General features: G+C 39.3%; 1 protein-coding gene and 2 long non-coding RNA genes across 4 annotated transcripts; 1 reads left to right on the forward strand and 2 right to left on the reverse strand.

Annotated features, from left to right (window-relative positions):
* Positions 1–3,007: 3,007 nt before the first annotated feature.
* On the reverse strand, positions 3,008–11,658 carry LOC133743996 (uncharacterized). The gene is made up of 3 exons (XR_009863331.1): positions 11,157–11,658; positions 3,444–3,675; positions 3,008–3,141 (listed from the first exon to the last, which is right to left on the reverse strand). It is a non-coding gene; the product is annotated as an uncharacterized LOC133743996 (long non-coding RNA).
* On the forward strand, positions 4,545–13,659 carry LOC133743995 (uncharacterized). Of its 2 annotated transcripts, XR_009863330.1 has the most exons (5): positions 4,545–8,865; positions 9,283–9,347; positions 12,125–12,187; positions 12,279–12,342; positions 12,819–13,659. It is a non-coding gene; the product is annotated as an uncharacterized LOC133743995 (long non-coding RNA). The 2 variants fall into 2 exon arrangements; XR_009863329.1 differs by having other exon boundaries at positions 4,545–9,347.
* A 1,256-nt stretch (positions 13,660–14,915) lies between these two features.
* Positions 14,916–18,382, reverse strand: LOC133745551 (immune-associated nucleotide-binding protein 9-like). Its single transcript, XM_062173636.1, has 6 exons — positions 18,246–18,382; positions 17,623–17,869; positions 17,196–17,473; positions 16,393–16,557; positions 16,149–16,283; positions 14,916–15,436 (listed from the first exon to the last, which is right to left on the reverse strand). Exons 2-6 carry the CDS (start codon positions 17,849–17,851, stop codon positions 15,245–15,247), a joined length of 999 nt encoding a protein of 332 aa, XP_062029620.1. The 5' UTR covers positions 17,852–17,869; positions 18,246–18,382; the 3' UTR covers positions 14,916–15,244.
* Positions 18,383–19,347: the final 965 nt, after the last annotated feature.

The raw sequence follows: 19,347 nt of genomic DNA on the forward strand, positions 1-19,347 counted from the left end.
AGGGCATACAAGGACTGCAGATCCTATGTCATGCAGTGATGCAGGTTCGTTTCTTTTCTTCTACGTACTGTTTTCTTTTTTTTTTGTTCTGTACCTCTTGCAACAGCATGAAATGTTACTTGCACAAATTGAGTTGCAAAAAAGAGTAGATGCTCTGTTTAATTCTTCTTTCTTTGGTACAATGGAGGAAAAGATATTCATTCCTTTGCCGGTGCCGGCACTATGGAAGAGATCTCGCAAAGGGCATAACAGTTGTACTGTTTCATTAAATTTTGAATGTCTCTAGTTCTGATGTTCCACCAAAAATGTAAACTTCGACCAAAAAATTAAAAAACAAAGCAGTACTGTAAATCCTGCTATGGAAATATCAAATATGGAATGATGAAGTTTTGAATAATGAACATTTATATCTGTGTAGAAAAGCTGGATACCGTAACAGTGTGGAAGAAGCAGCTGAAAGAATTGTCTTTTTGAAACATATATAACGAAAAGAAAGCAGCAGCAAATAGTTCACTCAATTTGAAAAAAAAATTCTCTAACAATGATTGGTTCTACATCTTAAATCATCCTACCCTCAGTGTTTTATCTACCTCTGTTTAGCTCTTACAAATCTCTTTTTCCAAAGTCCAAATTAACACAACTAAATTCTGTTAGGCAACTTGTGGCGGCGACGGTTCGGAATTAATCACTGCCTTCATTCGATTCACAGCCTTGTCGGCTGTCTTTGTTCTCTTTCAAGGTGATGACAAAAATATAATCAGCTTTAATACAAATTAAAAAAAGAAGAAGATTGTGCGCTATCTCAATCTCAGTCTCACCCGCACAGCCTCAATTCGCCGTCTCTCTCACTTCGTCACCGTGCCTCCGGCGATCCGGCCTCCGTGAGCGGCGCTCCTCCGCTTCACTGTGCCACCACGACCCTCTCTTTCTCTCTGTCTCTCTCTCTCTCTCTCTGCCCGACTCTGCCTCAGTCTCCCTCTGCTCCACCGCGCCCCTCCACTCCACTGCTCCTCCAGTCCTCCTTCAGCCTCCAGCCCACGGCTTCTCCACATAAGTTCTCGTTCTTCTCTTCTTCCAATCTTCTTGTTCTTATAAATTGAGAATCTGGGATTCTGGGAATTATTGAACTGAAGTTGAATTGGAAAATTGAAATTTGAAATTTTGAATTGGTATTGTTCCTTAGTTCTACGATTACTGATAATCAATTTATTTCTGTCTTACTGATATCAACTAGAATTTGGTAAAGGCGTAATGCTGCAAACTTGGAAATTTGGTCAAGCTGGAATTCTGGATATTTGGGCGTTTTTGTTATGTGTAGACATTTGTCATGTTCTGTTAGATTTTTCAATTGGTACTTTGTTAGTATTATAGTGCTTTTTGCTGGAGTTTGAGTCGGTGGACAAAGTGTGTAAACATTTCAATCGGCACCTTTTTGGAATTTAAGATTCAAGAAGAAGAAGGTGGTCTGGTTTGTTTCCCTCTCTCTCTTATTTGTTATATGTTTATTAATGAGTTTAGGATGCAAGTCCTTTGTCTGTTTACTTGGGGGTGAGTTTTTGAAGGTTTTGAAATTTTTATAATGATTTTGAACCACTGCATCTTTCTGTCACTTTTTGTCCTGTAATACAGTTCTTCACGAGGTTCTGTCAGATTTTTGCAAAGGAGAGAGAGAGAGAAAAAAAAGGGGATAGTCATTTTATCCATATTTATTTTTAAGGTTTTGATGCCTTTTCTTTGTTAATCTTTTGCTCCACCCTTCTTTCCTTGCAACCATTTAGTTTACAGTTTCATGTCTGCAGCTTTCCAAGTTTTGTATACCTTAATTAACATGCGTTTGAACGAAATGTCCACCTTACTCTCTCCCCATTGTCTCTCTCACCACACCTTACTCTCTTGTCTGCAGATCACCACCTCAGACCGGCCCTCTACCAAACCCGAAGTTGCCAAAACCTTTAATCCAAAACCGGATTTGCTATCATGAAGAGGCTTAATGGGTTGCCGGCACTGTGTTTTGGGGTATAAGAAGAAGTGGGTGTTGCTTTGAAAGTGTTGTAGAGTAAAGAAAGTGAAGGTCGGACTTGGTCTTTGCTTTGCTCAGTGACAGAGGATTAGTTTTGAATACGTCAAGAGGATTTGGGCTTGTCTTTAAATATTTGGTGAAGAATTGGTGTTAATAGGTATGCTCATTTTGACAAAACCCTCCTTATCTGATTCCTTTATTTATCATCAGATGCTTTTAATTTTAGAGAGAGAGAGAGAGAGAGAGAGAGAGAGAGATGCACTGTATTTATGTTCTAGAGAGAGATTCATCTCTGTTTATGATTCACATTTACTTGGATTTGTTGTTGTTTTTTTTTTTTGCTATGATTTTGGAGTTTTATTTATTCATTTGAGATCTTGATTCAATTTGCTGATATTTTGTTTTTGGTATGAATTTCAGTTTAATAGTAGCTATATTCATTTCATGTTATATGTTTCAGATGTCAAGTCAGGATGCATAAGATGAACCTTAACCTGAGATGTCAGATACTAATTTGCAAGAGCATAGTTTGGAAACCAAAAGTGACATCAATTAGTTGGAATATAATGGTATTAGATATGATAAGTTGACTCCAGAATACCTTATAGGCGTGAAGTTTGTAACTGTTGAGGCACAAGTCTCTACTGACTTTAAATTCGACAAAAGTTAATCAAGGAGAATAACTGAGATTTTCATAGGCCTATGAAAGCATATTCCATTAACATCAAACACACTATCAAGCTAACAACAGAGATCCTAGAGGACGTAATGAGAATGGAGCAAACAACTTCAGGTTAATTCCAACAGCGACCAATACCTACGTTTTACTTTCCTAACTGCCTCGACAAGTAAACAAGAGAGGATAAATGTCACAAAGAAATGATACCAGGAACAAACAAGAGAATCTTTATGAGATTGTCAAATGTTTTGTTTCTTTTTACAATTAACTTTAGGATAAAACCCAAATAGGAAGAATAAGCCCTAAATCATGAGTGCAAATCTCTATGTTTTGTTTCGTCATTCCTCCTCACAACTTCATCTAAAATGTTTCTTTCTAAGTTGTGGGCTGCAAATTCAGCAGCTTTTGCACCTCCATGCCCATCAAATGCACCAAAAAACGCCTGCAAACATCAATCTAGAGCATATCAAATTCCAATTCAAGGGCATCTCATTTCAGCTACTATAATAAGCAAGGCCTAACACACAAACACTATTTATTCTATAATAATTTCACTATGTATGTATCTAAACTCCCTAATATGTTAGACCCAAACTCATTCATCCGAGAACTTTGAAATTCAACCTTTCATTTTCCCAAATTACACCTCAATTTTACCACGAGTTTTCAAATATCCATAATTAAGCTATTGAAAATCTTCATTACTAATACAAACCACAGTAAGAAAAAAGGCAAAATTTTTACCTGTTTGGGATCACCTTGAAGATTAAGAGTGGCTGAGTACTGATCCTCCAAAGCCTCTCTCCTCCCTTTCTTACAATATACGGAGAAGTACCCTTCTCAATCTTCCTCCACCAGCTCTCTCCACGCCGCCGTAGACGGCGTCCCCGGAGCAGCCCCAAATCCCGTCGATACAATCTGAATGCAAAGCTTCACCGGTCGCTTCCTTTTCAATTGCGTCACCCGAGACGACGACCTGGGAACCGCACCAGATAGCATGCTTAAAGATTTTGGAATCCAAAACCAGAAGGGCAACGACCCAAATCAGAACCCGAAACAAGCAAATCAGAATTATAAACCCTATAACCCAAATCAAAACTCTAACTCTAAATCAAAATGAAATCATTATGAAAAACTGGTGAAGTTTGAATCATTGAGATGAGCCCATGTCCACCTTACTCTCTCCCCATTGTCTCTCTGCATAGATCACATTGTGTGGTTAATTGAAGTACTTAAAGCTGTACTTTCGAACAATCTAAACAATCTTAATATGCTACTTTCGGTGAATCAACATGGTCGGAGACAATATGCTTGTTAATTGTTTCTGACTTTCTGGTATATGTGTTGTTTATGGTATATGATGAAAAATAATAGGTTCTTCATCTTCAGTTACACTTGCACTAAAGTTTTTGTGTATGGAAGCTTTCACCACTGGTTCAGTGGTTTCATATGCTAACCGGGTTTGTACATGAATGATTCGAGTCGATAACCAAATCAACTCTATAACCTGTCTTATATTTGAAAATAGTAAGGGCTATCTTACCTGTCGATCCAAGATGCAACAGCTGACTCTGAACTTGATTAAATACGATTAGCGGACATATTACATTTAGATGGAACTCATGAAATAGAAGGGATGATCATAAAACACTACTGAAATCACATGGGTTGCTGATCCTCTCTTTCAAAGTCTACAAAATGTTGCGGAAATCCCACTCAAATAAAAAGGCAGAAAATTTGTTTATGTTGACATGAGCTGTCTCATATCAATTAGTCTTTATTATGATTTATTTTGTGTATCAATTAGCAATAGTGATATAGTTGACTTAGATTAGCATATATAAACCTATGTGAGAAATGAATATACTTATAACATTATTCCCATACAGTTCAAGATGGTATCAGAGCAATACGCTCTTAAGACCTAAAACTCACACACAATTCCTATGCCGAAATACAAGTATCATAAGAACTTTGAAGTTCTTCATACTCATATTAGTTCCAGATTCATACCTATACTAATGTTGGTGCCAATTTCGGCATCAATGAGTCAACGAAAGATCCTTTGAAATCCAAGTGTAAAGTGGTGGGGTTGTTTTCTTCAAGTGGGCCTATCTTTTCCTTCGATTAGTTTGACTACATGAGTAGCTTTGGTCGTCTACTTGTGACTGAAGGTATGCCCTGGTGGTCCTGTGCCTAGTCTTGGTCGTCCACCTCTTGTGACTGAATGTATGGCCTCGGGCCTTTTTGCCTGATGTTGGGTGTCCAAGCTCCCTTGTTAGGTGAAACAAATAGTTTGGCATTGGGCTTCCTTCGCCTGATGTTGGGCCTCCACGCTCCTTTGTTGGGTGAAGCTAATGGTCTTGCCCTGGGCTTCCTTTGCTTGATGTTGGCGTCCAAGCTGTTGCTCGGGCGTATATCAACCTCCTCTTAAGCATCCAGTCTGGCTCAGGCGTGCAATATTCTCCACCTGACGTTGGGCATCCAACTCCTCGAGTTGGCGGAGCTCCATGGAAAACACCTGCAAATGTGAAGAGATGGAAGGTTATCGGAGGACCAGCCTAAGGCCGGCCAAACACACTCCGATGCCTAAGTTAGATAAGTGTGTTTGAACATTTATGGAGATTGGAGAAGAAAGAATGATGTTTAAGCATTTTGACATAAGAATGAAGTTGACATGTCAATAGAGAAAGAGAGAGAAGAGATTATGCATTTTGGCATAGCTTTGGGAGAGAAGAGAGAGTTGATTCCGTCCCCTTCTGCTTGTGAAGGACTGATATTTATAGGAGAAGGAGTAGTTGAGGTGGAAAGGGATGGTATGGGTTCTTCCCAAAAATCAGGGTGTCAGCCCCATAATTTCTGCTTCTTGACATTCCATCTGACAAAGTTGGTGACAGATGTCACAACTATGTGGTCTCTTCCTTTCACGTCACTCTTGGGCCATGCCCACGGACCATACCTATCATCAGAGCATGACACCTGGCCTAGTAGGTGAGAGTTGGCCCTTGATTTCCATTAACTATGTCCCATTGCAATGACTTTGTCTGAGAGTGAGTTGATAGTCCAGGCTTTAGCCTTGGAGTTCGTGACCAAGATTCTTAGAGGTCGAGGCTTTTAAGCTTGGGGGTCGAACTCTTGGTCTTGGGGTTTGAGGCTCTTGATTTCTTTGGAATGCTTTTCTAGTAATGAGGTCGTGATATGCTTTTGCCTTGCCATCCAATGTGGTGAGTCAATCACATGGTGACTGTCCAAGGTTGAAGACTTGGAGTACCAAAGTGAGGCATCTCAATAGTCATGGTTATTTTCATCTTAGGATTATCTTTTCTTTCTAGATGAAGGGTTTAAGTGCGTTGAAAGGTCAGAGTCTTACGTGGACTCTTTGACATTTCAACGCGTCCTACGTGGAATGGGTTGAACAGTCAAAAGTCTTTATCGAACCAAATTATGACATCAACAACTAATACCAAGACTACTACGACTATACAAGAGAGTAAGCCACTAGATCCGGCCCAAGACCCGACCTGGTTTTTGTTCGCCTCGACGCCGACGATCAACAGCCCATCTGCACGCCAACGTTCTTCTACCAGAAACCTTTTGCATCACCGGCCTCAGCAACTTCCGGCCCAGAACCAGTATGGCCTTCGACTGGAAACCTCCACCTGCATCCAGATCAACCGTGATATTAGCTATCTTAGCGACGACCTCTGACAATCTCAGCGTCCTCCTCGCAGTCAGTCTGAGTCCGCCTTCACCTGTAGACTCAGCGCCAATCTGACCACCGACCTCCCTGGATGCCTCAAGGCCCACCCGAATTCGACCCACTCCAACAAAAGCGACCTCAGCTGCACGACCAATCTGCCCTTCGACCAAGACTTGCACTCCATGACCTGACATCTTGAAATTACAGAATGGGTACTTATGCCACTATTTAAAGTGATAAGAAATCTGGCCAACAACTTTAACTTATGGTTTAAGATTCCAGAGTGGTTTCAGTCCTAAATTTGGATTGCAGAATAACTTCGATCCTAATCGAAACCACTAATCAAATCGCAACAAGGTTATGACTTTCTCAATTTACCAAACCATCAACAGAAGCTAAAAGCATCACACACAAACTCCAAATTTGTTGAAGCAGTAAAACCCTTAGAGATTGGAAACAACTGCGGGCACTATGCTGCTAACAAATCCACTAAAGAAATAAGTACATAAAGAACTTACAGATGCTCAATCTACCTAGACCCAATCTAGAAGGCAGCTCTGTCTTTGCTTTGCCACTGACTTCACCAGCTGAACTTGTAACTCCTTTGTCAATCTTCAGATGGCACAACTCCCACAACGTCGTCAATCATCTCAAGGCACAAAGACATGTATGCAACACACAAGAAGACATACACAAATGGTGTTTTAAAGGTATGGTTTTCTGGGTTTAATAATCATTTGGAAGCTAGACATGGAACAGCTTACCAAGACATTATCAAAGAAGATTTTCGCTCAGTGCATTTCTAGAGAGATCTGATGATAAGGGAAACTGAAGAACAGTGCTCTCTAAATGCAAGTGTGTGGCTAGCTGAGTGTGATAACCTATTTATATGGAAACACTCGAGCTAGGGCTGACTGGATATGTGCAATAAAGATAACTCACTTGATTAAGATCAGACACATTAAATAAAGCAAACTTAAAACAAACTGCCAGCTCAGCTTAGACACACAGGATTGAAATGCAAGTCTCATCCTAATCTAGGATAGATAAGAACCTTCAATCCTAAAAGCAGCAAGCAATATGAATGCAATTTATACCTGATGATGTTGAGGAGGGAAGATCCATAGAACTTGAAGCACAACATTCTTCTAAAGATCAAAGAGATAGAGGCTAAAACTAGATACAAGAGAGTCTTAGATAATGAGCTTGGAAATGCCAATTACAAAACATTTTTTTGCACTAACACATCTGTAGGTTCAAACCCGATCCAGCCTCGACGTCAACGACCGGCCAGCATCCTTCCGTCACAGCTTCAGACTCACCATGAACCAGCACCACCCTCTTAGCCAAACGTTGACCTGGACCTGCCCTTGTACATGACCTGCACCGCTGCCGGCAATTTCGACCTCGACTACTTCATCTGCGTCTCTGCATCTGCCAAGGCTCTATCTTTTACATCTGAGTCTTCTGCACAGTCAGATTGACTACTAGCTCTCAGACTTCAACCTCATACACCCGTCTCTTCGAATTAGAAAAACCAACACTATGGCTGACCAAGAAGTCAACAATGACTCATCCCAGAAAGACTCTATGAGAAAGGCTGAATCTTCATCCCAGGTTATGGGACAATCCTACTCAAATGATCATGGTCCAATTGCTCCTAATAAATTGGATAGCACAAACTTCATCTCATGGGCCAAACATGATAAATTGAATATTACTGGGAGAGGAAAACTTGGATATATTGTTATGACCCGAACCAAAAATTTTACCTGTTTACTAACCATTGGATGGTAAACGGCAATTTCGTCCACTTTTTACTTTAGTTTCGGTACTTTTAGTGGCCCTAATAGTTGAAAATTTTCTTCATGAAAGTCGTAGAGGACGTTAATTAAACCAAGTCCGTGCATATGTGGTACGCAAAAGTCGAAGTTTGTATGCGAAAGTTATAGCTGAAAAACTAAAGTTACTGTTCATGGTAATTTTATATATATATGAAAAGTTACTGTGGTAGGTCAGAAACCACCCCGGTAAATCTCTCTCTCTGTCTCTCTCCCTCCCTCTCTCTCCCCTACCTCCCCCCCCCTCCCCCGCGCGCGTCGGCGTCCTTCACTCTTTTCTTCGATTCGTCGCCGTCCGGCCACTAATCGACGTGTCACAGGTTTTGTTGGAACCGTCTCTTCCTCCTCTACACACTTATAACAGTGGGTCATCGTGATTTGGCCGAAGAAGAGAGAATTTGAGCTGAGAATGTCACTGTAGCAAATCGCGGTTTTTCACCGATTTCTTCCAATTTCGGTCACCATCTTCAACAAAACCGGTCATTTTGGAACGCCTATTCTTCATAGATGAATCACTCCAAGTTTCATAACCCAATTTGAGGTGTGGAAGGAGAATCGAAGAATTGAAGAGGTTAGTGTGCAAATCGGCAGATTTTCGATCAAGCTCCAATTCCGGCAATTCAAGGTAGTTTTGGATTTTGTTGTAGTTGAGAAAAGTGTTGGACTTGTTGAGATGATGATGTTGCTAGAATTTGGTGACCTGAATAGGAGTTGGCGCGTGGAGCATGTTTTGATTTCCTGTTTTTAGCTAGTTAAACCATATAAGTGTTGTAGAATCTGTAAATCTGATTTTTGTGGAAATTGGAGAAGTTTAGTATTGATTATGAATTTTCTGGAATTTGGAATTTCGGTTTGTGATTTACGAGAATCCGACCGTCAAATCTGTCCTTGAATCTATAAATCAATGAATTGGGGTTAGTGGTGAAGTTTGGGTTGAATCTGAGAAGAAATAGAGATATTGGTTTACGAGGGGTTTTCGGGTTTCGTTTTAGAATCGTATTTATTTGTCGAATTGTTGTTTACGGAATATAATTGTGTACAGGATGAGGTACCAACCTATCGCTCGACGAGGATCCTTACGCTTAGGTGCCACGTTAGCCGTATACTGTGAGTGGACATTTGATTTTAAATGATGCATGCGAATATTTTTTGAATTATTGATTTATTAAATATCAATTTATTTTTTTAGCACTTTAATTGGTTTTGAATATAAATTGATATAATGTTTGGCCTTTCGAATTTAAGTTTGTTATGGTCGATTTTGGACCTGTGATTTATGTTAGATTTCGATAAGACAATTCCGAAGTGATTTCTAAAATTTATTATTTATATTTTAGTTATCGATTTTCGAGATTTTCGAGGGATATTTGGAAATCCCGAAGGGATTATGCTTATTTACTATTTTCTGCTTATTTATTGATGTATTTGAAATTATTCTTTTGGCGTGTGGGACTCGTCGATAATTCTTTATTTATTTATGAGATTTACTGAGTACAGTTGGGAATTGTACTCATAATCTATTTGCGGAATTTTTGGTGAAGTCTTATTTGTTCTTTGGTTTTCGTACGATTTTAACCCCCCATACTTCGATTGTATATTATAATTTTGGTGTTGGATTATAATTTGGGCATATGATGATTTCGGAGAATAAATTGTGATTTGAGTATGAAACATGGCTCCGTCAGAAGATGATGAAGATGAATATGAAACATGGGTGCAAGAAGACAGTCTTGTTCAAGCCTGGTGTTTGAACCCAAAATGAGCATTTTGGCCTGACAAGGCGTGTCTTGGAGAAATTGAGCCAATGTCAGTGGCTCAAGCTATATATTGTCGACAAGTTCGAAATATATTATTTAGAGGCTAAATAAAGCCTACCTGCAGAATTATGGAAGATTATGCAAGCTGCAAGAAAAGGCACGCCCATGCGAATATTCATACTCCATTCAATTAAGGAATATGGCATAAACGTGGGGAAGCATTCAACTATATTTCATGGTGGCCAACATTGGAAAACCTACCATAATTCCATTAAACCTAGCATGATTCCATTAAACCTAGCATGATTCCATTAGTGCTCCATGATTCCATTAGTGCTCCATAATTCCATTAAACCTACCATGATTCCATTAAACCTACTTAACCCATCATGATTTGTTTAAGGCCAACCACTATGGCTTGGTAGCCTATATATAGAGGCTACGACGAAGTAACAGAACAACACACAATTCATCAACTAATCTCTACGATTACTCAAGTCTCTCCGGAGAACCCCTCTCCTTCTCTTACCGGTGACCATACTCCAGTCCCAGAATCCTCAGGAGCCGACTGTCAGTGCCACCAAACCCTTTGTCAATGTGCTTCGGTCCTAGTCTCCTCGGGAGCCGACTGTAGTACCGCGACCACAACGGTTACGGAACCAGCCAAGCAAGGGTAACGCCCTAGCAAACCAGCCAAGCTAAAGTCACGCTTTAGCAAGTTCTCCCCACTTCCCAGTGATTTTCGCTCTGCTCGATCTACAAGATTGACCTCATTTTCCCGGCTCACACCGACTAGAAAATAATAACTTAAAGCAAATCCCCTCTTCAGTCAAGAAAAATACAACATGGGTTATTCTCTTTCCACACAATTACCTACTAAAACACTGTAATGCCCCCAATTCAGCTTCCAGATACAAAACCCATGTAGAATCATGTAACATAAACCTAATTAAGTACAGAGAAACACAAAATATCATTGAGCTAAGCAATTGCAACATGGATTCTTTATAAAACTCAACTAAAAGCCATTACTTGATTGATGCAACCCTCAAATCAGACAGCCTCTAATCACCAAAATGAAAAATTTCAGAAACCCAGAAACCCAATTTGAACACAGCAATCAATCAAAGCCAGTTTATGTTGTCAAACAAATACATACCACGAAATGAGAGAGATTGACTATGGTCCAAGCCAGGCCAGGAGAGCAGCCAAAAATCGAGAGCACAAGGAGCCAAGAGAAGAAGAGGATGAGAAAATAGGTGGTCCAAACGCCAGGGTACATGAACCACTATGAGTTCCTATTCAGATCCGCAGGAGGCACAGCTTTCACATACAGGCTCGCCATTCACGAATCAACGCTTCTGGGTTTTGATTCGTGGACCCTTTGGTGGAGAAAGTTTGAATCTTTGGTGGGTTTTGATAGAGATGAGCTCCGAATTTTGATTGAGATTGGAGGAGTTGGAAATCGGAGAATTCTCTGAGCGTTGATGCGCGAGAGAGGGGCAGAACGAATTGGGTAGTTCTGGAACTCGGGGTGATATAGGTTAGAAAGGGTTTAAATCTCTCAACTTGATCTCAGCCGTCGAGCCTCATTAAAACAGATCCAAGGGCTGCGAGCCTATCCCTCAAGTTGGCAAAAAATAGGGATCCCTCATTGGAAGGGGGCTGTATGTATATATATATATATATATATATATATATATATATATATATATATATATTGCTTTATGCTTTGTCAATTTCTGGAATGGTTTTGATGACATTGACCACACTTAGATTAAAGTTTCATGCCCAGATAAAAGTGCCACCGCCAAGACTTTTCTCATTTGGCTCTTTATATTGGCACCGCTTCGAGGCTTTTTGGAAAACAAATACTCCAAAGCTGCTGCACATAATTGAACTTTGAAGTTTGCTTAGTCACTTCCGCTGCAAATTCTCATCTTTCTTTCTTCCCTTGACACGCTGCACCCACGAACACATACTTGTCAACTCTTGATATCAAGTCTAGACTGTTTCATTTGATTGTCTTGACCTTTTACAAATATAAGAACCTGTGCATCAGATTTGTCTTGGAACTGGATGCTTCAAAGCTTGTATTTAATTTTAACCAGTTTGTTTACTGTGCAGGTTCAACACGGACCAGGTGACAGTGGTCACAGCAGTGTCAAAGCCATTCTAAAGCTTTAAAGTGTTAGTTGTTTCAACTTGTTTGCAGACATTAAGTTTAGAGTCCGCTGCAGAATTGTATTTATTTTGACAGCCCCTTTCCATGTTTATGCAGGTGGAGACGAGAACAACAACTATAGTGCGGCCAAGTATCGGAACTCCAGGATTCAAACTCAAGGGTGAGGCTTTCTTTTTATTTACCCACTAGTTTGTTTAGAATAGGTTGGAACGGAGGTTGGGACTGGCTCTTTTTGGCCATGGTGTTTTGGAGAAAACTTGATCATGTGATTATGCTCCATTAAGTGACTTTCCAAGAGGTGGCTCTGTCATCTTCACTAATGGAGAACGATAGGCCACACATCCCTTTTCCTTTTTTTTTTTTATTTTTTTTTTTATGAACTGCATTCTTGTAACTCGTTTGGTTTTCTTCTTTGACACTTTTTGAGAGAAACCACCGAGCTCATTTTGATTTGAAGAGCAGCAGAGCCAAATCCAAAGTTTCAAAGACTCTTTGCTCGGATTTTTTTGTTTGGATGCAATATGATAACAGCAAGCTGTTTTGACAGGAAAGCTTTATGCTTTTTTTTTTTTTTTCTCCTTGCTGTCGGTGAGGCTGAAAGAGATGAGTTCAACTCTGTTTCGACACTCCTTGCAGATTTGTTGCAGGTCTCGGTCAAGGCAATTTCGAGCACAGCAGTTTTGTGTTGCTGCTGGAACCTGGGAAAGCAAGGCCTGCTGCTGGGATTTTAAGAACCAACGGCCCTTGCCTGGAACTTGAGGGCAAAATGTTGGCCGAAGGCATAGCCGGAGCTCAACGATGATACGGCACCCTAAGGCACGCCGCGTCGGAGCTCGACGACAATATCGGCACCCTACGGCACGCCGTGATGGAGTTCGAGGACGATACGGCACCCTAAGGCACGCCGTGCTGGAGCTCAACGACAATATCGGCACCCTAAGGCACGCCGTGTCGGAGCATATATGATATACCGTAGGGTATCTGTCGCTGGAGGCCTGCATCATTTGAGAATAGCAAAGGAAAAGGTGCACATCGGTGGTGGAAGTCTCACCCTCTTTTTCCTTGCTTTCTTCCTCTCCTCAGCTGCTATCCTCTGCTTCTTCACAGTCCTCCTCCCGCTGCTATGCTCCTCCCTTGCTTCTTCACGGTCCTCTGATGCTGCTATGTGCTATTGTCCTTCGCCCCCCTTTTTCTTTTCTTCACATCATGCTTATATAGTGCACTAGTGACGAGTTTGACTTGCATACAACATTGAGAGTTTTAGAGTTCAACTCGAAGTGAACTAGTTGGAAACTTTATCTCCACAATTTCTTTCTTCTCTTCTGACGTCAAAACTGTAACTTATTTTTTAATTGCATTGTTGGCAAGACTTCTAACAAACCTAGAAGTCCAATGCTTTACGAGCTTGACAATTGTACTTCTTCACAATCTTTTGTCTTTTGCCAAAGAAATGCACTAGACGTCAATCTCGTTGTAATTGGATATATGAATTTTTTCGGTTTCAACAGCCTCTCAAGCAATTTGTGAAAAATACATTCCTACGTGGAGACCTCAAGGAAGAAGTATACATGGACTTACTTCCAAAATTCATAGCACCATCATAAAAGAGTATGGTGTATAAATTGAAGAAATCCCTATATGAGCTCAAGCAATCTCCTAGAGCATGGTTTGGGAGGTTCAGTGAGTCAATGAAGACATTTGGCTACAAGCAGAGTAACTTTGATCATACGCTATTCTTGAAGCGAAGAAAAGACAATAAGCTGACTGCTTTAATTATTTATGTAGGTGATATGATTGTAACAGGAGATGATCAAGAAGAAGCAAAGAATTTGGAGATTTACTTTTCATCTGAGATTGAAATTAAATGAAAGACTTGGGTGGGCTGAAATATTTTCTAGGCATTGAGGTGGCTAGAGCAGAAGAAGGCATTTTCTTAATTATCACAAAGAAAATATGTCTTGGACTAACTCACTGAAACATGTATGTTAGCTTGCAAACCTGCTGATACACCAATGGAACAAAATCATAAGTTAGGGGAATATCTTGATCAACTGCCTACTAACAAGGAGAGGTATCAAAGACTAGTTGGTAGACTCATATACCTATCTTACACGCGCTCAGATATTGCATATGCTGTGAGTATGGTAGGTCAGTTCATGCATTCCCCAAGTAAAGCTCACATGAAGGCAGTTTACCGTATTCTTAGTTACTTAAAGTCAGCTCCAGGTAAAGGAATTATGTTTTCAAAGAATGGACACTTGGAGGTTGTTGGGTGCACTAATTCAGATTGGGCAGCATCTATCACTGATAGAAGATTGACCCTCAGGATATTTTACTTTTGTGAGAGGTAACTATGTTACTTGGAGAAGTAAGAAACAAAAACTAGTTGCTAGGTCTAGTGGAGAGGCAGAATATAGAGGAATGGCCCATGGAATATGAAATGTTGTGGCTACGTAACCTATAGAAAGACTTGGAGTTCAAGCTAAACAAGCTATGAACCTATTCTGTGACAAGGCATCCATAGACATAGCACACAATCCAGTTCAACATAACAGAACCAAACATTTAGAAGCGGCAAACACTTTATCAAGGAAAAGCTAGAGTCAAAGATCATTGATGTGCCACACGTGAAGACTGAAGACTAGCTAGTAGATATTTTGACTAAAGCTATTTCAAGTAAAGTATTTCACAGCTCGATCACTTGACAAGTTGGGCATTCGAGATATCTATATATGCACAATGTTGACATGAGCTATATCATATCAATTAGTCTTTATTATGATTTATTTTGTGTATCAATTAGCATTAGCGATATAGTTGACCTATATCAGCATTAATTGCTTTTCTTTATATGTACATGGTTGTATTACTATATAAACCTCCTTAAGAGATGAATATACTTGCAACATTATTCCCATACAATTCAAGAGTTTAGATATTAACTTCCAACTGTGAGCCAACATCTTTCACATTTACACGGGATACCATGGCCATTATCAACCAGACGCTGCAACCAGTTGGCGCAAACTCCATGATATCCTTACCACATAGCCTATCAGTCATTACATAATAGCACACTTGCTTCTGCCTCTTTTCCGCTTCTCTGCTTGTAGTTCGTAACTAAGATTTCGGATTTCATTCTCAGACCTTTGTTGAGCCTCTTGGGCAGTCTCTTCTGCTCTTAGTCGTGCAGCATGTTCATCTGCTAACTTTTGTTCAAGCATCGTGGTATTCTCTCTCATCTTTAACTCGCCCTGCATATTTGTGATTAAGATAAAAGTATACATGAAAGTAAAAGTTCGATATTTACAAGCAAATAAAAACAACTTATTAGTAGATGCAAACACCTTGTGCTCTGAGATCTATATTACCGACTCGATCTTTCCAAATCCAAAGAAAGGAAAAACGAATTGTTTTTTATGGGAGAGCACCTTAATCATATATAAGATTCCCAATGCAAGATTCTAAACTCAACAAATGAAGAAGGTGATATGGCCACTTGTTTCATTCTACCGATAAGGAGTTCATTCTACAAATTTTATTAACTACTATCAAGAACATTAAGCTCTCCTTAAGTCACATTTAATGTCACTGCTATTCTGTGTATCCAGATTTCTACCCAACAGTTCAAACTTCTTCCAATCTCGTGTCTCCAAGATTGTGAGAGTTGTGGGGAGTGTTAATTAAACCACCTTAAATCACATTTAGTAATTGCTGATATCGTATCTCCAAGTTTTTTAGGCTTTTTGTATTCATTGTACAAATAAGACCAACAACCAGTGCGAAAAAATATACACAAATTCATTCTTTACAAATAGAAAGATCTTAGTTTAAAGGGGTTGGCCAATAGACACAGGACTATGGCAGCGGATGCAGCAAAGTGCAAATTGTAGTTTTAACTAAGCCAAATGTTAAACATGCTGATGGCAATTATTGAATGCAAACAAAATGCAGATGAAAATATACCATCTCAGTAATTTGTTTAAGCTGCTGATCATGTGCAAGCTGTATCTGCTCATTCAAAGGAGATATTTCTCGTTCTGAATACCCCTTCAAAGAAGCAACATCTTCTTGTTGGTCACGAAGTTTCATAGCCCCTTTCTGTCCAGATGCAACAATGTTTTGATCATTATATTCAATACCAAGTTACCAACATATATAGTAATATTATCAAGAAATTACTATAAATAAAAGAGAAAACAACAAATACCTTCACTTCAGTAAATTTCTCATCTGTGTATGGCCGCCCACCATTCTGTGCTATAACCGAGTTTACAAGCGAGAGAAGCCGCTGCACTTGTTCGATCCTCTTGCTTTCATCCGTAGTCTTGTTATCAAAAACCACACAACGATTTCCACACAGACCAAGGATTTCCTAAATTATTGCAAGAACTGATTATAAGTCTAGCTGTCTAGTGCATGATAGGCTCATATCAAAGGGAGTATTGGATCAAGCAATAAAAATAAAAGCAAATTCTTACATAAAATATGTCAAAATGATCTTCCATTAATTCCATGTTACTAATAGATTTCTGTCAACTTCTAATGATACTGCTCATTTGAACCAAGTTTACCTTAAATCTCCACACGTCATTAATAAAGACCAACTTTATTTCTGGGAACAACAAATGACGATGACACCAATATTTTTGTAAAGAGGTAATACACATTTGATGTAAGCAATGAACAGGGAGGAGTTCTCAAGAACTGTCTCAGTTCAGAGAGGACAAGCATTTTCACTATGTTCGATATCATTTGGAAACAAATCTGGGGAGCAAAGAAAAGAAAAACAATGGAGAACCAACAGGAATGCTTCAACAGACCTTCAATACTTCTAAACTCATGTCTCAACTTGACTATATTCCTTATCAAGTCCACACAATGATGTTAGCAGATACAGTTAAAAGAATATCATATCCTGCTCATACAGAAATGGAAACGAAATTAAGTAGTGATGTTATCATGACATTTTAAACTAGGGAAAGGAAAACAAAATTGAAGAAACAAATTTACCTTCAAAGGCTCCGGGCAATCACGGCCCAAATAATCTTCCAAAGTCTCATCATTTTCTTCAAGCTCATCTCCTCCCGTAAAGACAACAATCATATAGTCAACGATTTTACTTCCAAAGAGAGTTTCCAAGCTACGGATTGCAGACTTCTCTTCTTGTGAAAAGCGAGTTCTAGTTGAGAGAACCACAAGAACAGCATGGATCCCATCCTCGGCCAATTTAATGCATTGGGAAATTTCATTGACAATAAAGTCTGATTTGGCAGAATTATCAAAAAGACCTGCAACATACCATACAAATCAAAAGGAAAGAATAACCGTTGAAAAGCAGGTTCTTAAATGCAACTACTTTGTATACTCGTAGTGCTACTCCAAGAGACAGTTTTTAGATACATAATTACAAAACAAATACACGTCGGCAAGACTTTACCAGGAGTGTCTATAACATTAATTTGTTGTCCATCTCTCAAGATAGCAATCTTCAATTCAGTAGTAGTCGTGACACCACTAGAGCTACGCTTGGAAGTGAAGGCTCTTTTGCCAAGAATGCTGTTGCCTGTTGCACTTTTTCCATTACCAGTGCGTCCAACTAAGACCACAGTGCGAGCAGCATTAAAAAAGGGAAGTTCTCGGTCAGCATCAATCGAACTTCCATCCATTACACAAAATCAGAATACCTGCAACCATATATGTTTTAAATTTTGTCGATGCTTCATAAACGAGGAAAGTATTGCAAGTAGAAAGGGGATACCTAGCAAGCATATAGTCTATATTATCTTTTCTCACTATTTCATAATGACAAAAGTACGGCAATACTTGCATTACTGTATATATCTAGAAGACTCACGCACACAATTGCAATAAGTCATATGAGTAAAGAAAAATTAATTTTTGATTTGAGCAAAACACACTGATTTTTAAACATGTAAGCCATATATAGTTCTATGAGTCAGCAGCATGAATAACTGTAGACCTATCTAACAAAAAAAAGAAAAAGAAAAACAATCATAAACGATCAACAATCGAAAAGCTAAACCAGCCGAAGACGCTAACCATAGAGTGAACGAGACGGTACGATCGGAATAAAAGCATACAAGATCGTCTTTAAAGGAAACTCATTTCAGGTAGAGGAAGAGCAAAGCCAAGAACAAAGAGACTCTCTCGGAGGCCACACAGAAAGAGAATTAGAGAAGTTCTTTGTTATGTCTCTCTGTGTGTGCATGAGTTGTGAATTTATACTATCCTCCTCAAGGTTTCTGCTCGTATACTCTCCTACATTGATGCTGAGATAATTTGCACGGAAAGAAAGGAAAGGAAATCAATTCCTTGCTCTTTCTATGGGCATGGAAAATTGCAATTCCCAGTATTTGGAAAGGCCACTTTGCCTCCTATTTTCCTAGGGTGGGTGGGGGGAGGACCTTGATTCTTTGCTAGAAAATATAAGGCTAAGATCTGCTTGGAGTTTTATGAGAGCCTGCCACGTCATCTTAATAAAATATTATGGCTGAGATGAAAAATTTGCAAGAGCCCAACTTTCACAAAGCAATAGCAGATCCATCTCTCTTTGTCTCTCTTTCTCTCATATCAATCTGGTTTATGATTCTCATCTGGTTATGAAACAACTACCAGCAACTTCCATTATGAGTTTTCATCGAACATGATGTTGTGAAATTTTAATTAAAACTCGCAAGCGCACGAATCGTCGTTAGTATAGTGTGCAAGTACGAGGTCGTTCCAACTGAGGATTGATAATCAATTTAAATCCTAACCTAATTAATCCAAACACAAAAACACATAAACAATCAAACTAAAGAAGATATGGTTCTAAGGTTTTTCAATAAACAAATAATTTGAGAATTAAAGAATCAAACAACTAATGATAAAACCTAGGGTTTCGAAATCAACCACTAACAATCCTATTTATGTTTCAATGTAATTAACAGATTCTTTTGTTCCTTTTGATGACAATTCCCGTATCTAAGTCCTTCTCAGGTACGTACTCTAGACCATAGTTTTCCTTAAGTGTATGATGCTCTCCCTCTCGGGTAAAGATCTTATATCCTAACTATGCAGTTTATCCTTCTCAGGTATAAATTTAACATGCAAGACTCATTACGCTTTAGAAAACAAGGGAATCAAGCAAACCATTAGTCTT

The sequence above is a fragment of the Rosa rugosa genome, chromosome 4 (assembly GCF_958449725.1).
Source record: "Rosa rugosa chromosome 4, drRosRugo1.1, whole genome shotgun sequence".
Taxonomy (NCBI): Eukaryota; Viridiplantae; Streptophyta; class Magnoliopsida; order Rosales; family Rosaceae; genus Rosa; species Rosa rugosa.